This window comes from Eurosta solidaginis, chromosome 2 (genome assembly GCF_040869045.1).
Source record: "Eurosta solidaginis isolate ZX-2024a chromosome 2, ASM4086904v1, whole genome shotgun sequence".
Lineage (NCBI taxonomy): Eukaryota > Metazoa > Arthropoda > Insecta > Diptera > Tephritidae > Eurosta > Eurosta solidaginis.
In genome coordinates this window covers 245,001,564-245,024,177 of record NC_090320.1, presented here as the reverse complement: position 1 = coordinate 245,024,177, position 22,614 = coordinate 245,001,564, and the positions used below count along the sequence as shown (strand labels likewise).

At 39.5% G+C, this 22,614-nt stretch overlaps 2 protein-coding genes across 14 annotated transcripts; both read right to left on the bottom strand.

Annotated features, from left to right (window-relative positions):
* Positions 1 to 373: 373 nt before the first annotated feature.
* LOC137240778 (uncharacterized) lies at positions 374 to 17,617 on the bottom strand. 13 transcript variants are annotated; one of them, XM_067767501.1, is made up of 6 exons: positions 17,163 to 17,448; positions 7,716 to 9,129; positions 5,279 to 5,360; positions 5,101 to 5,217; positions 4,927 to 4,987; positions 374 to 563 (listed from the first exon to the last, which is right to left on the bottom strand). In XM_067767501.1, the coding sequence occupies exons 2-5, from the start codon at positions 8,942 to 8,944 to the stop codon at positions 4,976 to 4,978; spliced, it is 1,440 nt and encodes a 479-aa protein (XP_067623602.1). In that variant the 5' UTR covers positions 8,945 to 9,129; positions 17,163 to 17,448; the 3' UTR covers positions 374 to 563; positions 4,927 to 4,975. The 13 variants fall into 13 exon arrangements, 10 of the variants coding, with proteins under 10 accessions (XP_067623602.1, XP_067623601.1, XP_067623600.1 ...); XM_067767500.1 differs by having other exon boundaries at positions 4,951 to 4,987; XR_010949830.1 differs by having other exon boundaries at positions 4,927 to 5,217.
* A 988-nt stretch (positions 17,618 to 18,605) lies between these two features.
* On the bottom strand, positions 18,606 to 21,911 carry Ptpa (Phosphotyrosyl phosphatase activator). Its single transcript, XM_067767502.1, has 5 exons — positions 21,748 to 21,911; positions 21,388 to 21,680; positions 20,972 to 21,314; positions 20,700 to 20,908; positions 18,606 to 19,217 (listed from the first exon to the last, which is right to left on the bottom strand). Exons 1-5 carry the CDS (start codon positions 21,776 to 21,778, stop codon positions 18,981 to 18,983), a joined length of 1,113 nt encoding a protein of 370 aa, XP_067623603.1. The 5' UTR covers positions 21,779 to 21,911; the 3' UTR covers positions 18,606 to 18,980.
* Between the last annotated feature and the right edge of the window lie 703 nt (positions 21,912 to 22,614).

Genomic DNA, 22,614 nt, shown 5'->3' with positions numbered 1-22,614 from the left:
ATAGAATTGCGAATTGCATTCAAAAAATGCAATCACTGTTATCCCTGGTATTTACCCGACTGTGACCTTACAGGATTGTTGCTCAAGAAGTAATGAGACGCGTTTACACATTCCCTAATCTACAATAAACAAACATTGCCTAGTTTAGGCGTTCACATGTGTCTCACCCTAGGAACTAGACTATTAGCTGTCAAGTTTTAGCGTTTCACTTTTATTTCGTGCTTCCACCTAAGAGTGATACCCTAGAGATGGTTCTCGGTCTTGGAAAAAAACGGTATCTTTAAATTTTTTTCTTAAATACCGATTATTGAAGGGAAACATGGCTGGAAAGGAGTGAAACGCTATTACCGGAAAGTAAATTCTCATTTGTAAATTTATTTTTAATATTTTTTAATGTTATTTTCTTTTATTTAATTTATCTATCTTACTATCACATTTTCTAAATATTCCATTACTTATTGTATGTATTCAGAATTAAATTTGTATTCAATAGATGTACCCATTTCCATATGTACCTATTTCCGGTATCCAACATTTAAGTTCTTGAAATGTTACTGCAGTCGCTGGAATTAATAAAAACAACTAATTAATCAAACATTTTTGTGTTTGAGATCATTACACATTACACTTAATGATTAGTCGATTAGCATAAGTTGTTTAGTAAAATAATGGTTTATCACTAATCGACTAGTCGTTTGCATTCGACCTGTGACATATTCGACTATTCGAATAGTGTTTTATACCTTTCATGAACATGAAATGGTATATTAACTTTGGTCCAATGTTTGTAACGTTGAGAAATATAGAAGATAGACTCACCATTAAGTATACCGAATTGATCAGGGCGACGAACTGAGTTGATATAGCCATGTCCGTCTGTCCGTCCGTCTGTCTGTTTGAACGCAAACTAGTCCCTCAAATTTTGAGATATATCAATGAAATTTGGCACAAGGATGTATTTTTGTATTGTATTAGACATTTGTCGAATCCGGTAGGATCGGACCATTATAACATATATCTCCCATACAACCGATCGTTCAGATAAGACGTTTTTGGTCATTCCTGCCGCAGTTTTGAAAGTATAAACGGGAAACTCGGTGATATTTATTTTAATATATCACAGAAGATATCCTGAAAAAATCACTTTGATCGGAGCTATATATAGTATATATCCCATACAATCGATCGTTCAGATAGAAAGATTTTTGGCAATTTCTCCCTTCATTTCCAATCTAAAAACGTTAAACTTGGTGATATTTATTCTAATATATCATAGAAGATCTTATGAAAAAATTCATTTCTATCGGAGCTATATATAATATATATCCCATACAACCGATCGTTCAGATAGAAAGATTTTTGGCCATTTCTCCCTTAGTTTCCAATATAAAAACGTGAAACTTGGTGATATATAGGGAGCGTGTCATTATTCTGTATTACAAAATTCTGGGTGACAAAATTCTGTAAATTGCAAAAAAATTCTGCTTGAACAAAATTCTGCTTTTTTAAAATTCTGCTTTCTAAAATTCTGCTTTTTTAATATTCTGCATGTTTAATTCTGGAAGTCAAAATTCCGGAATCATGGCATGGCGTAGCCGGTGTTGGATCAGCTAAGGGTTATTTGTTTAAAGTGCGGCCGAAGGCCGCCTACGCAGAAGGACATCACCGTGGCGGTAGCCACGGTTATACCACACACCCGGACTTGGCATGGCGTAGCCCAGGGTTAATTTTATAAGCGCGGCCAAAGGCCGCCTATGCAGAAAGGTGTTCTACGCAGAATTACTGTGCATGGCGCACTTTTTCAAAATAATTACATGACCTCTTTAACATTGTTAACATTATATTTTAGTACAGAATTTTGTAATACAGAATTTTGTAATACAGAATTTTGAAAGCAGAATTTTAAAAAAGCAGAATTTTGTTTTTAGAATTTTGTACATACAGAATTTCGACACCAACCCGATATATATTCTAATATATCATAGAAGATTTCCTGTAAAAATCATTTCGATCGGAGCTATATATAATATATATCCCATACAACCGATCGTTCAGATAAGGGGGTTTTTTGCCATTTTTTATTTTATATTTATCTTAAAAATCGTTTAGGTATGTACATCTGTTCACTATATAATTCTCATCTTATACATCCGATTATTTGGAGATTACGAACGGGATAAGATTATTGTTCAGCCCCATTCATGAAAGGTATGAAGTTTGCGGCACAGCCGAAGACAGTCCCGTTACATTGCATTTTTTAGAATTTTGACCGTTTCCCGACTATTCGACTAGCCGATTAGCCGAATAATTGATTATAGACAAGAGCCTTTAACACCACATCTTCAATGCAGTTATCTTCTAATAACTTCACAAAAGTTAATGTACACGTTTACATACATACGTTCGATCTCTATAAGGTTGAATAAAGTCCTGTTTAAGCTTATTTGATGGCTTTTTTATTTGGTCCACTTGTAAATAAAACCCACAACCTAGAGATTTAAGGAAAAAAGTATTCGTTCGTTTTTGTAGAAGTTCTTCTCCCCATCTTATAGGTGCGTCCCTTTATTATCGACATTCTCTAATGGATTTTCAAGGAAACTTCTTGCAGTTTCAACAGGGTTGACCACAGAGGCATGGTTGTTAGAGACGTTAGTGGCACATCGCTGTTGAAAAGATAGTTGGTGTCATGGGGATACACATTATATGCAGGACAGGCACTGCGTATGTCGAGATTTATTTATAGATAAGAAAGAGTTTAACCTATTACATTATTAGATTTTCTCAGCTATTTTGCTATTAGACATTGAAAATTTGATTCGCCAGGCATTTATCGGCATAAGATATTGCAAACTCTTTGTGTATGAGACTGAGGACTTTCTGTGCTCATCAGGTTCAAAAGTCTGATTTCTTGTGTGCCAGATTTCTTCGTAATCTATGAAGGTTTCTGAGTATTTTACATAAACTGTTTTTATAGCATTTCGTTTCTCTCCTCTTTGGCGAGTTTTTCCGCCTCACTGCGTAGAGAATGTTCTGGCGCTTAAAGCAGACATCCTATGACTGTTCTGAGCGCAGTTTCTTTTAAGCTCGGCTACCATATCGGAGACGCATAGCACACAAGCGGCTGGCCAATTGATTTAAAAATAACAATGAGTCTTCGTTCCTAGTACTGCCAGCGAGGGAATTGAGGATTTTGTTGCGGCTCTGAACTTTGGCCACAATTACAGCTGCATGCACGCCAAAATTCAAAATGCAAATGGATGTCCGATGTTTCCGACACTTTGTTCGTTTAGGAACAATGGTAACTCCTTGGGGTGTGCGAGGGATCTCCGGTATGTAAAAATTCAACAAAAATGGGGATAGAACACCACCTTGTAACACCCTTGACAGAGAATAGGTTAAATACAAGCGCCCGGTAACTAAGTCTCTCGTTGCTTGCGTTCTTAAGCACTTCTTTGTTACTCCTTTAGATGGCTTAGCAAGTTGGATGGCTTTTTCAAATTCTTTGGAAGTGATGGTATAGGGAGACAGATCGTGTTTATGCTTATGTGCGCCTCTGTTCGCCTGCGGTCTTGGTTTGACAACTGAGAAATACTTTACGTATTGGCAACAGAAAGCGCGTGCTAAAATGCGACTTAATATGACCACATTCAACCTTCTAGGCCATCCCGCCTCCCCATTCCATATGCATGCATATTTGCAACAGGATTCGCCTCGCCTACGGGAATTGTCAATTGGGTTACGGAAGCTATGAATTACGCTTATCAACACCTTGAATCCCAACAGAAAGGGCTCACGCATTTCTTTGCATCGGACATTAAGCTTTTTCGGATTTGAGACGGACCTTACGGCTCCTAAGATGTTCCTTCCAATTCGTCCGCTAGTGTTTATCCGCAAGCTGTCTGATACGCAGGCTTATGTACCTGACTTAAGCCGTGGCTAGGAACTATAGCTCATGTACTCTCATCGTATATCTTTTCTAGTGTTTCGATGGCCGAGATATATTTCATAGATGCAAATAAAGGCTATATTGATTGCCTTGATCTGAATTGTGGCGGTCTGCACGTTGACAGCCATAAACTACAGCCCTGTGATAGATGTCACACGGCCCGATTCTGTTAATTTCTTGCTCCTTCATGAAGCCATCAACCAGTCACATCTTTGGTATGCTCTTTAACCAACTTTTCTAGAAGATTCTTCTAGTACTAGTCGCAATCGATGAGTGATATGCGAGTGGGTGGGATGCCTCAGTTCTCTTATAACAGGAAGGGAGGTCCTTTATTGTCAAAGATATCAATAGTGGGAAAGGACCTGGAGTTGGGAAGATGTTTACATACAAAAGCTGATGTTATCCATGCATGTTGTGATAAGTTAAGGTAATGATGATTAGTTATTCATCTGTAGTCGCAGGATAGTTATTTACAGTTTTTAGGTTAGTTCAAAGATAACAAGTATGTACATATAAAACTTTAATATATAAATAAAAAACTTTAGTTAGAAATGAAGCTATTTAAACTAATTTGATTATATACAACAGATAGAATATGTTAATCTCAAAGATTTCATTTAACTTGAAGCACATAATCAAATGAAATAAATTTTGGGATTGATGGGGAGGAAACTTTACGGACGAAAATTTAGTATGCAAAGTAAAATTTTTTCTTTTCTACGCATTTCTGGGCTTTCACGTATTCTTCAAGGAGAAATGTAAGTACCACCTGAATGACTTGATGATTGTTGTTAATACTTAAAAAAAAATATTATGAGAATCCTCGAAGAAGATGTAAAAGCAGAAAAACGCGTAGTAGTGAAGAGGAACAATCAACTTTCGTTTCTCTTTTTCGGAAGTAAAGCTCCAGCTCAGCAAAATCTAGTTTACAATTTTAGCTCAACAAAAAAGCATTAAAGAAATTTGTTTTTTTAAATTACTTTTTGTTCTATGTTTAACTTAACCTTTTGCCACGACTGCAGATTCCGGTCAGATCATGTTCTAAACTCATTTAGCAATGTTACGTAATTTGAAAAAAAAAATGATAATAATAAAAATAATAAAAGATTTCAAAATCATTCGTTTCAAGGGAAAAAACCATTTGGTGTAAGTACAAGACAAGAATTTCCGCTCTTCAGTAGTCCACGTATTAACGCCAAATCATCGGGAGTCAAAGACCAACCACTCAACTGTCCAACCGACTGTAACTCTGGACAACGATCCATAAGAATCTGTGCGGGAACAGAAAAATTCGTGAAAAGTGCATTGAAAATCGAGTTTAAGGAAAATTACCTCAATTGCTTGTACTGTCAAATTAGGCGCCAATGTAAACCAGACGTCTTCGAGTAGATTGAAATCATGTTCTACAAATATGCTAAATATAAACTGAAAATTATTAGAGCTGGATTGTGGAGGTCTAAAGAAAAATTAAGGAGTTATATAAGGACAAGACTAGACTTTATTGGCTAAGAAAAAATTCATTGATTAGACACGGGTTGGATGATGAATTTGGAATCAGCCTCGTGAAAACCATTTGCAATGAAAAGCAGTGCAGAACCTCAGAAAGAATAGCCCTTTTTTTAAGCTTCACACACAGCTAATGTACACACAACAAATGGGCCAAGGAATACAAAGCGAGGATGCTCACAGTTGTCCAGACTTGTACTAGGGAAAGCAAAGCTGGCCTGCTCGTTCGTTTAGGTGACTAAATCTAGAAACTCGATTAAAAACTTAGGTATTTTGGATGTAGGTTGAAGTGTAATGGAGTGGAGTTGTACCATGATTAAGCAGACATATAGTGAGATCATGCTCAATGCGGCTTTTACGTCCTGATTATTATACTCTAGGCAAAGTGAGCAATCAATGTTTGATGTGGTAATCAACTCGTATGATACTGCGTCGACAGAAGGAGGGTGAACATCGTGGGCCATATAGATCAAGAGCTCGCCGATGTATGCGACGACGGTTTCTAATAAGGAGCGGCTGCAAGCGGCCGTTTATCTTGGATCAAGGTATATATGCAAATATAAAGTCACATTTTAGTCCCTTACCCGAGACTATGATTTCAGGGCACCAAACGAGACTTCCGAAAAGGCGACTCCCTATCGTGCGATTTTTTTAACCAGTAGGCAGATATATTGGGCTTAATAAAATACTGTAAGTTCTGGCTTGTCAAATGAACAAAAGCGAATCGAAGTATCTTCTGTCATCGAAAAAAAGAGTCGGTTGTTCCTGCCTTCGGCGCCAGTACAATTTTTACGGATATAAATTCGACACGGTGAAGGACTTCGTGTATTTGAAAATAAGCATCGGTAGCAAAAGCAATGCTTGTAGTCCAACGTAGACCCACTTTTTTCAACAAGTACGACCTTAGACGAGTAGGCAATTGACGGATCACGCTCTAGTACTCTATCATCGTACCTGTCTTATTTTATGGCTTTGAATCATGGACGGTATCTACGAAAAATGGGATGACCCTTCACGTGTTCGCGAAATAAGTTCTCCGAAAGACTTATGCTCTGCTATGATACCAACGACGCTGATACGTAGTAGATATAAAGATAAGCCGTACGAGCTTTTGAAATCCCAAATGATTATCTTGCTAGATCACGTTGTGCGAACAGATGACTACGCTCCGAACAAGAAAGTATTACTATCACACCAGAGGTAGGGGGAAGACAGGGTCAGGACTTGATCTTCTTTGATGAATCTATTCAAATTTACCTTCATCTACTTCATATAATACTATACTGCCAAATACAGGGAGGAATATTTTCTGGGCATAGTTCCACCAGGGGTCATCATTATTTCGCCGTCTCCCTTACCTCTGCTGCCAACTAAGACTACCGATGGAAAGTTGTATAGATGAAACAATTTTTGAAATGTCAGTCGCTCAAGTACCGAAGCGTACCGAATTGGTAGCACTTCATGGAGTGTTTTTTCGGTTAAATAACAAAAACAGCTCACCATTTGCCAACAGCTTTTGTGAATATAATGACGTACTAGTTTGGGTTCGACAGAGCCTTCACGGATGTCCATAACTTTTCCACATTAGCAGAAACCTTCAAAGCTCTTAAATACTCCTTTCATATGAACCGTTTGTGATTTTGTACCAGGCTGCTGATTTCCACAATGGATAGCGGATTCAGAGGCCTTTCATATTGCACTGGCCAAGGTTGCTTCTTGGAGAGGAGAATTCGGAAAAACCATCTGTTTACCTCCTACAGATCTCTCATTCACAATGCTGGGGATTCATTGAGAAAGGGAGGACAGCGAAAAAGGTATCTGTAAATTCCAGACAGTCTTCCCAATGGGCTTCGTTTCGTAAAGGTATCTGTAAATTCCAGGTAGCTTCATTGAGATCACACGAAAATTCAATCTTTTGAGGGGATGAAATCAAATTGGCGCTAAATTCAGAAAATTTATGATAGCCAGTCTACGCAGTGGATTAAACCTGCGTTGACAATGAAGATGTCATGCTGACTGAATTGTACACCGCTTTGGAGAGAGCTTCGCCGTACACAATTCTAAGTGCTGCTTTCGGCTAGAGGCGAGATTACGACCTCCGACCAGGGCTGGAGTTACTTTATAACTCATTTAACCTACCCAACAACACCAACCGTGTTGGGGTCGATTAGTTTCTTTCAAAAAAGGACTGACTGAGATGCGCTGTATAACTGGATACCAGGACAATTGAATAAAAGGTTTAAGAGTCAAACTCACTACTTACTTAACTATATCTTCATCCGAGAAATTGATGCTATCCACAGCTAAACGCTTCAATTGTCGACAACTGCATATTAACATTTTTAATGAGACAGACGACATAGGACTGCTAAGCATTTCTAAGCCTTCCAAACATTCAAAACGATTTGTATCCCTTGCATACGACAAACCATCCATCATATAGCAATCCAAGTCAATAAGCATTGGACAAATACGTGCCAACTTGCTAATTTCCAAGTGACCAACGCCTTTAATCATTGTAAGATTGCAAAGATTATGACCAATCTTATCCAGCACTTCCATTAATTCCACACAAGAAAATTTATAAATCTTTAATTTACGCAAAAAAGTTTTCTCCAATACATGTAGTGCACCCGCCTTGTGTGTATCCAAATAGAGCGATTCCAAGTGAGGGCACGTCTTAACAATAATACGCAAAGTCTCCTCATCGGTGCCGGTGTCATGTAGGTAACGAAGCTTACAACGAAACTCACTATCGATATTATCGTGTACAAATTTCAACGAAGCGCCAACAAATGAATACGTGGAGAGTGTCTGCACATTGGGGCAGTGCTCAAGAATGAGTGCAATGTCGGAGTAACAAATATTCTCCTCACCCGGCATGCCGATATCGACCACGGTTAGTCTTTCATTGCACAGACCATGACTGAGGAAATCTACACCGATTTCGGTTATATCAGTTTCGCCGGATATATCCAACACTTGCAGCTGACTACAATGCTTTCCAATCACCTCCAAAAGATCATCGTTTGCAATGTAGGGCACAAAGAGCTTCGTTAAATATTTACATTTCCGTACGATATCAAAGAGATAATGCATATGCTCCTCCTTAACCCAAACTCCCTTCAGATTGAGTACACGCAAACCAGTTCCTTGTGCAGCAATTACTTGAAGAATCTTTTCATAATACGAAAATGGAAAGACTTCGGTTACCAAGAAGGATACGCTTTCATTGAGCAACATTTGTAGGCAAGTAAAACGCATATTCGCATCCAAATAATCCGAGCTGAGTATGACGCGTAGTAGATCTTGATATATATTCCATGTGGCGCCCGTTTGTGCCAAATATTGATTGATATCAACCATGACCACGTCAATGTCTAGCACAACATCGGGCGCATATTTTGCATAGCCGAGTGTGGAGACAATCTGATTCGCAAGTTCGGCCAAAGCGCTGTCGCTCAATGAGCGTACGCCACACTTTTTTGACATTTTGGTATTATAGAGACTACTGGACTGTGAATAAGGTATCTCAGTTGAAGCTCATTTGGTTTTTGTATCAAAAATATTCGATATAATATTAGGTTCTTGCATCCTTAACAGTTTTTTCATTGCTCCACCTTGCTCTCGATTTTCGGTTATTTTAGCTCAAACACGGTAAAACAATTTTGAAGACACTGTGCAAACATTTAATAGTTACTCTTAAATAATTTTATAAACACTTTTTGGGGGGAATAATTTTAAATCAGAATGAGAGAATAGTGCAATCAATGGGAGTCATAAATCCCTTCAATTAGATTAGGTTGGGTACATTGGGCGAACTCTCTTTTTTACCCAAAGACGCAATAGCCCCCTGGAGACAAGATGAAGCACTCGCTCCCTGGCGGCTGGAGGGCTTAAAATATTCCCGCGGTAAGGCATGCTCGCACGGTATCGAACAAAGACAGTGTCAAGAGAAGATGTGATGGTTCTTGAGGAAGACTTAAACTCCCATGGTCACTGTCGGCTTATATGTAAGTCCTACGGAAAACAGTGTAGATAAATTAGAATACAGCCCTGACTCCGCAAATAAAAATCACTCCCTACTACTTAAAATACGCTATCCTGCAGAAGAAGAAAGCACACTACCAAGGGAGAAACGAGTCACCCTGGCGCAACTTCGTTCTGGATACTGTAACAGGTTAAACTCCTGCTTGTAAGTCCTGCATGCGATGTGTCCTCGCATGACACCTACCATCATTTCAATTATAATATGGAACCTAGAGAACCCTATGGTCCACCCCTGTTGAAACTGCCAGTTTTATTAGAGTACCGTTAGAGGACTTTGATGGGCAGCTAATGGGGCGAAGCACTGTTAACACAAAAACAATAACTCCCTACTAATATATAATCATACCTGTCCTCATTCATTACATGTACTTGAGGAGAGTAATCAATTCCTTTACTCCACAGCAAAGGAATTGATTACATTTCAATTCCTCGAAAAAATACCAAAAGTAATTTCGTTTTTTTGAGGCTGGAGTACAAAAAAATTTTTTGCTTGTAATTGAAGAAAAAAAATAATTTGCTCAAATGCAATTTCTACCTCAGTACTTTCGAAAGGAATTGGAAATGGAATTGACAATTTTCCAGTTTAATTACAAGGAATGCCAAAAGTAATTAATAATTTTCCATTCCTCAAAGGAATTGCAAAAGTAATTGAAAAATTCTTAGTGTAAAAAATATTTTTGCGATTCAAGCGGTGATTTTATGAGGCCATAGTAACTCCTTGGACCATAAGAAAATTTTTGCAAAACACAAGCACTGTCTTCTATGACTGGCAATTCATTTCCCCTTGCCATATATGAGGAAGGGAATGGTAAGATTATATCACCATAGTTTAGACTTGCTGTTGAGCGGCCAGCCAATTGCCTTTTACGTGGCTAGCAGCGTTTCTTCATCTTTTCCCCAAGTGCTACTGGCAAGCGACTTGAGGATTTTGTTGCGGCTTTGTATTTTAGATACAACTTCGATGGCAAACGCCATGAAGGTGAGAGTGTGACCGAATGTTACCCGTAAGATCTTTTGATGACTGATAATCGGCAGCGCAACACCATCGACGTGAACGTCAAATACGTCGCAAAACAAAGTGGCCGTGGATTTGGTCGGCTAGGTTCAGATAAATTGCAGTCTATTTCTTTATACAAGTGGAAAGGGTGAACCTTCTTTATCTTGGAGTAAAGTGCCGTGGTTGTCTGTGTCAAAAGCTTTTGACAGCGCTGGAGTGCTATGCATTTTGCGGAAACCATGCTGATGAGTGGCTAGGAGAAGATTCGCAGTAAACTGACATAGCAGGAAGGTTTCCAATGTCTTCGCTACCGGCGAATAGAATGATACCGGTCGTTATGACTCACCGTCGTTAGCCGGTTTCCCAGGCTTGAAAACGTGCGTCAGGTAGCTTACTCCCTCAGCGCCAAGATATTTTACCATTGGCATGACTACTCCATTTGGACCTAATGATTTAGAAGGTTTGGCTCTTTTCATGGCTTCTTCAACCACTGTGGGGTGATGGTGATGGGTCACACGTCGTGTTTGTATTTATGTTCCCCTCTGTGTGCACTTCATTTAGACTTGCCTACTCAAGGACGCATTAAAAATTGCCGGCAAAAACCGCTCACGCATGCCTTCGAGTCCGCAGAGTTTTATCGCCAAAGGCGATCGATATATTATCATTGTTTTTTCGGGTTAGACAAAGATTTGACGATTGACCACGGCTTATCGACACCCAAGAGACGTTGCAGTTATTTAGATGCTCTTCTCAATTGCGCGTTTGTGTTAATTTACAAGCCGCATAGTATTCAAGGTGAGATTCCTAATATGAGTCAAGTTGTCTCACTAGGTCACATTAGCACCTGGCGGAATTTCCTTAGGTAATATTTTAATTAATTTTTAAACATATATCAGGTGAGCTAGAGTCATAGCGCTGAGCCTGGTGATAATGCAACACAATGGAAATCGATGTATAGATCCCAATGGCCAATCTTGTGTCGGTATATACGTGGCTAACTTGGTTGTTCGCACATCATCTTAAGCACTAAGCTAATAAGCTCTCTTTCTACAGGTCTTTCAGTAGTCATCTGTCCGAAAGGATTGCTACGATCAACCAGCGCCACAGTCAGTGGCTGCTTTACCATATCACTCATCTTCTCGAAAAAAGACGGAGTCTCTCCCTTTTGGCTTACCTCTTACTTCCATAGTTGGCACTTCGCCACTTTTGATGTCCTCCCTTTGACTAGCAGCTTTCGAGGTAGTTGCTTCCTCGCTATTGGGCACATCTGTCCTACAGCTTTAGGCCTACTTGTCTTGTCTAGGCGACTGCCATGCCTCGCAGCTCCGGGACTGAGTCCTTTCTGCGTCTTGAAAACAGGCTTGTCGCCTTCCACCGAACGTTGCCTCTTAATTCTGCCATTCGACGCTTCTTCCTCCTCGTTCCTGTTGCAGTACCGAGGGTTCTCGCAACAATCCTTTTGAATTGCTTTCGACCTACTTCTACCGGCTCATGAGCCCATTCCATGTGCTCGATTTCACTTCTGCTGGGTCGACCACTGCTCCCAGGCGTTGGACAATTCTTAGTGCTGTTCGGTACAGCGACAGGGCTCTCTTACCTTCTCTGCTCCGTACCCTTCTCCACTCTACTCCTTCGTTTTCATTTGTATGCTTTTCCAACACGGAGTTCATTGAATCAGCACTACTCTCGCCCCTCCCCCCCCCCCCCCAGTCCGACGCATCTCTGAATGCGTTTTTGTCTTCCTTGGGTTGCGAGCCAGTCCTCCCCTTATCATCGTCCTTATTACAATTAGATAATGAGTCGTTCATCTCGGTCGTACGACCACCTGCCCAAAAAGGCGTGCTCTGCGGTTCAGTATTATATACGGGGAAAGATTCGTCCGCCACAGCAGCGCCCCTTACGTAAGGCCATCGCTACTTTCCGAGGTGGCCCGGTATCGGGAAAGCTCTGTTCGAATACAGGCGCCGAATTTATCATCTGGCTGCAATTCTTCCAATAGGCACGGTTCACATAACACCCTTGATTAGGGGGTTGGCAGTTCTTGGTCACCGACATCCCGCAACCCTCCTATGAGGCGAAACGGCGTAGATGTCAGTCCTAAACCACTCAAAGGAGGCAATATTGGATGGATAAAAATATTAAGAATACGAGAAAAAAGTTTTCCAGAACATTAGTGGTGTTTACGTTATGCTAGCTGAATGTATCAAAGAAAATTAAAAAGTATGCTGCTTTCCTATAGCCAGCACACTTCGAAAGGAGATGCCCTTATTTAGCTGGGAACTTTAAGAGGATAATTATTTGATATTTATTGGCGTTTCAAAATGCCTTCAGTTACCACTCACAAGAAAAATCTGATGAAATTATGAAAAGTGTGACCCGAAAAGTCAGCCACATTAATCGGAGTAAGTTCTTATACACAGACTAACTTGCAGTTTTTCAATTACTTTCGCAATTCCTTTGAGGAATGGAATGGGAAATTCGAAAGTACTTTTTCCATTCCATGTAATATAATTGAAAGAATTTTCGATTACATTTCCCATTCCCTTCGAAAGTACTGGGAAAGAAATTACAATTGCGCACAGAATTTTTTATTTTGTTTTTTTTTTTTTCAATTACAAACAAAAATGTTTGTACTCGATCCTCAAAAATCAAAATTACCTTTGGTATTTTTTTGGAGGAATTGAAATATAATCAAATTCCTTTGCTATGGAGGAAAGAAATTGATTACTTTTTCCAATTACTGAGGAATGTAATGGGTAATGTAATGGAATTGAATTTACCCAGCTCTACCTGTCCTGAAGTTTGGCTCAGTATCATGGGCAGCGTCGATAGAAGATGAAGTAGTCCTGAAGTATTTGAGGGAAAAGTTCTCCAGATGATTAATATCAACGGCGAGTATCGAATGAAATGTAATGATGAGCCTTACCTAAAATGACTAACTGTTTGTATTGTCGCCTGTCCTAAAACCATGATGACAGTAAGGGAATCACTCATCAAATTCACTCCAATGTGTGCTAGACATGGCCAACGGCGGCGATGGAGGTCCTACGCGAACTAACTTGATAACGCAAAGGCCGAAAGTATCATCTTCCTCACTTATCTCTAATTATAGAATTTTCAATAGGACGACAGGCTTATGTAGTATATGGAAAGATCGACGATAAGATACCATATACTATACATACATACATACATACATACTACTGTCATCTCTTTCCGGCGGAAGTAGTCGCTATATACAAGACTGTGTGCAGAAATAAACCCAGCTACTCCAATGAGAACATAAATATATAACTGCTGTGCCAAGCAAAAGCCAGAATCAAGAGCCTTTCAACTAACACTCATCGCAACTCGGTGGAACCTCATTGGTTACGATATCGCCTGTGCAATAGCCCCAACGTGTTAAAGTATGTAGAATCGTCCCCGTTGGCATGTCTTTCGTAAAAGACGACTAAAATACCAAAATGTTGTTGTTATTGCAGCGATAAGGTTACTCCCCGAAGGCTTTGGGGAGTGTTATCAATGTGATGGTCCTTTGCCGGATATAGATCCGGTACGCTCCGGTAACATGGCACCATTAAGGTACTAGCCCGACCATCTCGGGAACGATTCATATGGCTTCATTAAACCTTCAGGCCATCCCTCCCTCCCAACCCCTAAGTTCCATGAGGAGCTTGAGGTCGCCAGAGCCTCGTCTGTTAGTGAAACGGGATTCGCCGCTCGGAGGTGAGATTGACAATTGGTTTGGAGAAGCTATATATTGCGCTACACAACCCCTTGAATACCAAAAAAAATACCCAATTGATTCAAGGGGCTGTGAAGCGTAACCCTTTTTGATAGAATATTTACCCTTTATGCCGGTGATGGTGGTGAGTGATACGGCATGTTTGTGTTTATGTGCGTGTGCATTTCTGTCAATTCAAGCATGTATTACATATTGCAGGCAGAAATTAGCTGCTTTCCTCGATAGGTATTTTGCCATTGTGCCTCGTTGAAAGTGGCTAGACTTACTGGTTGACCACAACTTTCTAATAACGGCAGAGAGATTGCACTGCCTATGATGCTCCTTCCATTTGACGCGCTTGTATTTATTGACCAACTGGCTGATGTCCATGTTGAGGTTTCAATTTGAGAGACTCCTGGGTTTAGTTGCCTCTTGGGATTGCGTGCTCTCGTTGAAGCCGCATTTCTCTATTGCAGAACATTTAGCTGATTTTTGTATCGAGAGGAATCGATTGCTAAGGTTCGCACCAATTTCTAGTCAGCGCAGCTTATGTGTCCTGCATTTATAGCCTGATATCGTGGCATTGTCATACTTCGTTAATGCGAGAATATATTTGAAAGACAGGGTATTTCTAAACAGATGATTCTCGAGCTACTGAAAATAGATTACGGGCATATACACCACCTAAAGTTATGGTCATGAGTCCCTTGTTTTAGAGCGGATTTGCAAGGTGGGTACAATAAACTCAGAGGTCGCAGTAACCTCAAATAACAATCGCCAAAATGTTTTTTAGTTTCAGCAAGGCTGGTCGAACAACTGAGGAGTTTCACGCTGTCTCTGAAAAGCAGGACGCCTTCTGCAGGGCTACTTTGCACACAGGTGTGATTGCAGATGATGAACCCTATACCTGAATCTATGTATTGTCTAACCTGACTATGAAGAAGTAAGAACAACAATAGGTTAGGTTAGGTTGTAGCTGCCCTAGTATTGGTAGTTCACTTGGAGAGCATGAAGGTCCGTTGTGATACCACATAAAAAACGGTGACCTAGTTAAAGCTACTTAGAGAATCCTTGTGTTGCTACGATATAGCTTCTAATAAGACTGATCTCAGCTTTGGAGATCCAAGTGAGTAGCGACCGATATACTTTCGCCTAGTTCTGGCTAAAACTCGGAAATCAAGCATAAAGGGACTCGATGGTTCTAGGGACCCCCAGCGGGTTAGGGGATCAGATATACCCGCGGTAGGTATGCCTGTCGTAAGAGGCGACTAAAATACCAGATTCAAGGGGCTATGTAGCGCAACCCTTCAGGTTGCCAGCGCAATATATAGCTTCTCCAAACCCAATTGTCTACCTCACCCATCCGCGGCGAATCCTGTTTCACTAACACACGAGGCTCTGGTGACCCCAAGCTCCTCATGGAACTTGGGTGTGGGGAGGGAGGGAATGGCCTGAAAGTTTAATGTGGCCACATAAATCGTTCCCGAGATGGTCGGGCTAGCACCTTAATGGTGCTGTGGTACCGGAGCGTACCGGATCTGTATACGGCAAAGGACCATCACATCGATAACACTCCTCAAAGCATTCGGGGAGCAACCTTATCGCTACAACAACAACATGATTCTAGGACTGCTGCTTTAATGGTGCGTGTTACCGGAACGTACCGGATCTGCATCCCGCAAACGACCATCAACATCGATAACACTCCCCAAGGCCTTCGGAGAGTATCCTTATCGCTACAACAACATGTTCCCACCTCGTCATCCACTAAGGCTCATCAAGATGTTGTTTCCAGTATAATGAGACATACCGCATGGATTCTCATTGGACAGTGCGCTGTAAAAACCCCAATGACCATTTATAGAACAGCCTTAGTGAACCCAATCATTTTGACAGACCTCCTGGCATCCATTTCCGGGCAGAAAGATCTTGCTACCCTGCAAGAGGTGGTGTCCGCCCAACGCTTGCTGAGCTGACTCGAGGCCCATCTATGCGGGAGCAGACTAAAGGTGCCCAACGGAGTCCAGAAATCCCCACAGCCATCTTCATCCGGTTCAAATGAAAATAGCAATAGCATTGCTCAAAATCAGAAATTTATCTTGAAATAACGACTTAACGGCCGAGCTGTCAACTCTTATGGAAAATACAGTAACCATGCAAACCTGCCTCCCACATTGAAATTCAGATCGTTATTCCCACTACCAAAGGTTCTAAGTAACGCTGTTATATATATATCACTCTTTGATCCATCACATTTTATAGAAGAATGGAGATGGCGACTAAGCAGGGCAAACTTCTCCTACGACAACCTCATTTCAATCCAAATCTAACTCAGCAGAATCCATAAGAGAACCGATATTATGAACTTTTTCGATTTTCACGCAGTTAGTCACCGCAATACCATGCGTAGGGACCTTCCTAGCGGGTCAGAGGGCTTAGAACATACCTGCGGCAGTTATGCCTGTGGTAAGAGGCGACTAAAATACCAAATAGATTCAAGGGGTTGTGTAGCGCAACCCTTTCAGGTTGCCAGCGCAATATATAGCTTCACCAAACCCAATTGTCAACCTCACCTATCCGTGGCGAATCCTGTTTCCCTAACAGACGAGGCTCTGGCGACCCCAAACTCCTCATGGAACTTGGGGGTGGGGAGGGAGGGAATGGCTTGAAGGTTTAATGTGGCCACATAAATCGTTCCCGAGATGGTCGGGCTAGCACCTTAATGGTGCTGTGGTACCGGAGCGTACCGGATCAAAATCCGGCAAAGGACCATCACATCGATAACACTCCCAAAGCCTTCGGGGAGCAACCTTATCGCTACAACAACAACAACACTATCTAACCATGATCTATCATCCTGAATTAAAATTATTTCCCTCCAAAAAAAATGCCCTTGCACAGAGTGTAATTTCTTGTACATATTTCGCAATTTCGATTACATTTCACATTTTCGAAACTGGTTTTGTTTCAGCTAAATGTGCACGTGCTTTTGCTGCATTGTTTATAAACGTTAAAGTGTAAACAAACACAAAACTTTGTTTACACATGAGAGAGCTGCGCAATTTTATTTTTTGCAGATTTTACTTTTCACTTTGATATTTCCATTCTCACTTTTTTTAGTATAATCGCAAAAAGCTCAAAGCTTACATACAAAATGTTACGTCACTTATTTGTGTTTATTTTTAACAAATTTTTCAATACTAGAAATACAATTTTTGCAACACATTTTTTACCAAATTTTTTTTCAGCAATTTTAACAATAACGTTTATCTTAGCGTTGTTTTATTAACATATCAATTGGATAGCTCGAAAAAGAATTTAAAAAACAAGTTTTTAAAGATTGTATTTATTTTCATAAACGCGTACGCATAGATGGCAGAAAAACCACTGTTTTGAAGAAATTTTGGAATGGTAACACAAAAGCTTTTGAACAATGTTGCTTATTTTTGTAAAGCATAAAAAATGCTTTCGAACTATGCAACGAAGAAGTGCCTTTTTCGTACCTTTTCTTCTAATTAAACGAATATGGTTAAATAAGCCTCAATATTAATATCAAATTTTAAATTGTTAACTACTTAGAAAAATAATTGAAATTTGCAATACATATTGCTGAATGAAGTTTTCGTAGTTTCGAAAATATTAATCATAAAGGCCTGTCCTGCAATTTAATTTGAAAGCACGAAACTCGAAATATGTATATACAAGTTTGAATTACTAAGCTAGCTTCCCTTGATAAGTAGGAAAATAATGTCCGATTTAAATTCGAGCGGACTATCAATTTAGATTTAAGTCAACTTTCAATATCTTCATCGAAAATAAATTTGATGAAGTTCGGCTTTGGTATTTCGTAGTCTATTTTGCTTCCGAAATTCGTATACATATTTCGCAATAGTTCTGGCCCAAATATATTGCTGAGCTTTGTTTCTGTAAACACAAAACAAAATTTCGAATTGAATTGCGTAACAAGTTTAGTACTAATTAATTTTACATATATTTAAATCGAGTATTGCACACGCAAGCACGTGCTAGAGTTCAGAATTTTATTTCCGTTGCTTTTGTAAAGCAAGAGTAGCCAGTAGTAACAGCTAGGGAACGGCAACTTGCATAAATTGAAGTCGAACATGAAGTTCGAAAAAATTTCAAAATACTAAAATTTACTTGTAACGCTATTTTTTAACTCGATACGAAAAAAAAATATTGGAACTGTAATTTTTACAGATGTGATAACTTTATTTTCGTTTTCGAATTTTAAATTTGATTAGTAAAATTAAAAAAAAAATAATAAAAACTTGCATAGAATTGACTTTCGAACTGAGTTGTAAGTGCCAAGTCACCTGCAATATTAAAATATTTTTCAACTTTAATAACATAACATAGCCATAAATTGTTAAACAAGTGACAAGTTATATATTTGTTCATATACACACAAGCACATACATATATGCAAAATAAGTAATTTGGTAATTACATACACTGATCCTCTATACTCTAACTCGTTTCGAAAAAAGATTTTGTATGAGTTCGAATTTTTCTGACCTATACTTTAGAATATTTAATTTTCGTATATTAAAACAAGCAAAAGCGAATCATCCGACTGAAGCATTGTAAAATACTATGCTTATAATTTGTAATCAAATTACTTTCGTATCGTATAACAAAATAGGAGTTAGCCTATAGCAAATACTATACATAAAAATAAATAACTGATATTCAATTAGTCGGTGCAGTAAATTAACACATATATTCCTTTTCGGTTTTTATTTCAATTCTTTTCCTTCATCTTCTGTTTCATCTTTTGCAACTGCCGTGTCGTCAGCTTTGGCTGCAGATGTACTACTTTGCTCCATGTGCATTGCGCTGACTGACGACTTCGTCGAAGCTGGATGTATAAAACCTAAACGTACAGCTGGTACAGTAGTGCCAGGTTTAACGGGATCAAAACGTAATAATTTGCCAAATAGTGCATGTTGCATGACGGGATATTTGGAGAGTATCTGAAAGAGATATAAGATATTGTAATGTTAAGAAAATTTTCGTTCTTTTTCAAAATAAAATTGTTATTAAAAATTAGTTTCTAGTTCACAAGTCGCAAATTAGTTGTCAACCACGTTTTAACTATCTATAAGCGTAAAGACTCTCAAGTAGTCATCAGCTTAGTTCAAACAGAACTTATTGAAACGCCAATTATTCTTTACTGGACTTAATTTATAAAATCAAGACCGATCATTTTAAAACAAACGAGATGAGCTGTAATTGTGAGCTGATGATATGGAAAAGTCTCTACAAGGACGAAGCACAGCCGATCGGTTCTTAATATTTTTTAAGGGGATTGCCAAAGGTAACAATGTTTTTGTTGTTGTTGTAGCAATAATGGAATCCCAAGGCAACTATCATTTGGGATGATACGAATCTGGGTCGGTTCCGGTACTTACACTACGGAGACTACCGTAGCAAAGTCGTTTTGATGTACCGTCAAAAACATTGTCAGAATATTTAAAAGCAGTGTCTATAATGGAAATGTATCCCTTCATGCAGTAGATTATTACCGATAGGTGAAAGAACGTTTTATACTGTAATCGCTATTAAGTTGCACAGACAGATGCGAAGGAAAGGCTGACCCCCCAGCGGGCTAGGGGGTCAGAATATACCCGCGGTAGGTATGCCTGTCGTAAGAGGCGACTAAAATACCAGATTCAAGGGGTTGTGTAGCGCAACCCTTCAGGTTGCCACCGCAATATATAGCTTCTCCAAACCCCATTGTCGACCTCACCTATCCGCGGCGAATCCTGTTTCACTAACAGACGAGGCTCTGGCGACCCCAAGCTCCTCATGGAAGTTGGGGGTGGGGAGGGAGGAATGGCCTGAAGGTTTAACGTGGTTGTTGTTGTTGTTGTAGCGATTAGGTTACTCCCCGGAGGCTTTGGGGAGTGTTATCGATGTGATGGTCCTTTGTCGGATACAGATCCGATACGCTCCGGTAACACAGCACCATTAAGGTGCTGGCCCGACCATCTCGGGAACGATTTATATGGCCACATTGAACCTTCAGGCCATCCCTCCCTCCCCACCCCCAAGTTCCATGAGGAGCTTGGGGTCGCCAGAGCCTCGTCTGTTAGTGAAACGGGATTCGCCGCTCGAAGGTGAGGTTGACAATTGGGTTGGAGAAGCTATATGTTGCGCTACACAACCCCTTGAATCCCGGTTTAACGTGGTCATATAAATCGTTCCCGAGATGGTCGGGCTAGCACCTTAATGGTGCTGTGTTACCGGAGCGTACCGGATCTGTATCCGGCAAAGGACCATCACATCGATAACACTCCCCAAAGCCTTCGGGGAGCAACCTTATCGCTACAACAACAACAACAACAAGGAAAGGCTGTAACGAACACAAATTTATTTATTTGGTGTTCTGTAGGAATACTTTTAAAAGGTTGGCACGACGGTCTTATTTTGGTTTATATACATTTTGCAGGTACCTCTTTTTGATACATTTTCACCAAACCGCTATGTATTTTCGTCCATGTCGGCACAGCCGAAATACTCCACAATTGATTAGAATGCTCTGCAAAATGACCAGTTTTTACATGATTGATATAATCAATGCAACCAATAAATATATATTGATCTTTATATTCATTAATAATCTCCTCATCCAAGAAACGCGCCGGCTCAAATGGGCTATTAACTGTAAAGTAATTTAAAAAAGAAAGTTGATAAATCATAAATCATCGGCCCGCTATCTACTTACACGCCAACTGAGCACTACCCCAAATGAACGGCACAAATTGAAAATCGTCCAACGACCAAACGCCTTGACTACCAGCTGGCTCTAATTGATATTCTCTTTGCAAGCGACGTACAAATAATAAATATGTATTAAATAGTAATAAAGCGGATGCGATGCTATCTTCTTCAGTAAAAAGCTTGGCCTTGAAGAGTGCACACATAAAAAATATGAACGATAGTTCATGACCAGTGCCATAATCGATGCGCACAGAATTGCCGAAGGATTCACTTAAGTACGAACCCAATTCTGTGAAGAGTTCACATTTATCCTGTGGAAGAGCTTCTTTCAAGTATACAAAAATATCCTGCAATAAAATTGGATATGCATATTTTTCTTATTATTTAATTTAAAGCAATGAAATAGATATTTTTACTAACGCGATGCATTTTACGCGCCCATATACGATAACCTTTATTTCCAAAGCGTGCCGGCTGATCAACTGGTGGGGTTTCATCTACCAATTTATTAAGTTTTTCGAATATAACCAAGACGCTTTTCATTATAGGCGAGACGCTAATGTCGGGGTCGTTAATACGTTTGCCTTGTATTGCATAGCTGACTGCATTTATGAAACTCAAAAGATCATAGTACGCCTCTGAACGTTGCCATTTGGCTATATCCTGCGGCACCTTCACATGTTTACATGGCTCATGGCCGCTTACCGCCTCAACTGCATGAGAAAAGTAAAATAGCAATTGATTTTCATTTACGAAAAATCATTTACAAAAAACACTCACATGGTATGTCCTGTTTGCGAAATTCTTCCATATTGTTATGGTGCAAATAAAAAAGAAAATTGGAAGAATCAAAAATAGGTTTGTTTTCTATTTGTATTAGTGATGGAACGATATTTCGATATTGGTGATTGGGGTTGGATTTTATCTAGGAAACTCTTAAAGGCTCCATTACTGATGCTTAGCATAGACTTGACTTGGCTTGCGAACTGTCACTTACAGTTCTGTTAAATGAACATTGCATGTTACTGATTACTCAAAACTTAACTTGACTTAGAAGTCAGTTGAATTTTGATTTTCTATGTAAGTTCTAAGTGACGTTTACATTTTGAGATGCCATTTGTTTGTTTCCATTTCATTTTGACATTTTGTCATACAAATTGACATTTATTTAAAAATAAATTTCAACGCTGATTGTGATGCCAGATTTTATGCGCCAAGTGGAGTATAATCGTGGCTAAGTTGCCAAGTTTACACCAAGTCAAGTCAAGTCTATGCTAAGCATCAGTAATGGGGGCTTAAGGCTCCATTACTGATACTTAGCATATACTTGACTTGACTTGAGAACTGTCACTTACAGTTCTGTTAAATGAACATTGCATGTTACTGATTACTCAAAACTTGGCAACACTTAACTTGACTTAGAAGTCTGTTGAATTTTGATTTTCTATGTAAGTTCTAAGTGACGTTTACATTTTGAGATGCCATTTCTTTGTTTCCATTTCCTTTTGACATTTTGTCATACAAATTGACATTTATTTAAAAATAAATTTCAACGCTGATTATGATGCCAGATTGTATGCGCCAAGTGGAGTATAATCGTGGCTAAGTTGCCAAGTTTACGCCAAGTCAAGTCAAGTCTATGCTAAG

Bases quoted from the DNA above. Each gene is read 5' to 3' on its own strand.
- LOC137240778 (XM_067767496.1), bottom strand. From the start codon at position 8,944: ATGTCAAAAAAGTGTGGCGTACGCTCATTGAGCGACAGCGCTTTGGCC. The intron at 5,361-7,715 runs GTAAGTAGTGAG...GTTTATATTTAG, and splicing joins TCGGATGAAGATATAGTTAA to CATATTTGTAGAACATGATT. The intron at 5,218-5,278 runs GTAATTTTCCTT...GTTCCCGCACAG, and splicing joins TGACAGTACAAGCAATTGAG to ATTCTTATGGATCGTTGTCC.
- Ptpa (XM_067767502.1), bottom strand. From the start codon at position 21,778: ATGGAAGAATTTCGCAAACAGGACATACCAT. The intron at 21,681-21,747 runs GTGAGTGTTTTT...TTTCTCATGCAG, and splicing joins TCGCAAACAGGACATACCAT to TTGAGGCGGTAAGCGGCCAT. The intron at 21,315-21,387 runs GTTAGTAAAAAT...ATTTTATTGCAG, and splicing joins GGGCGCGTAAAATGCATCGC to GATATTTTTGTATACTTGAA.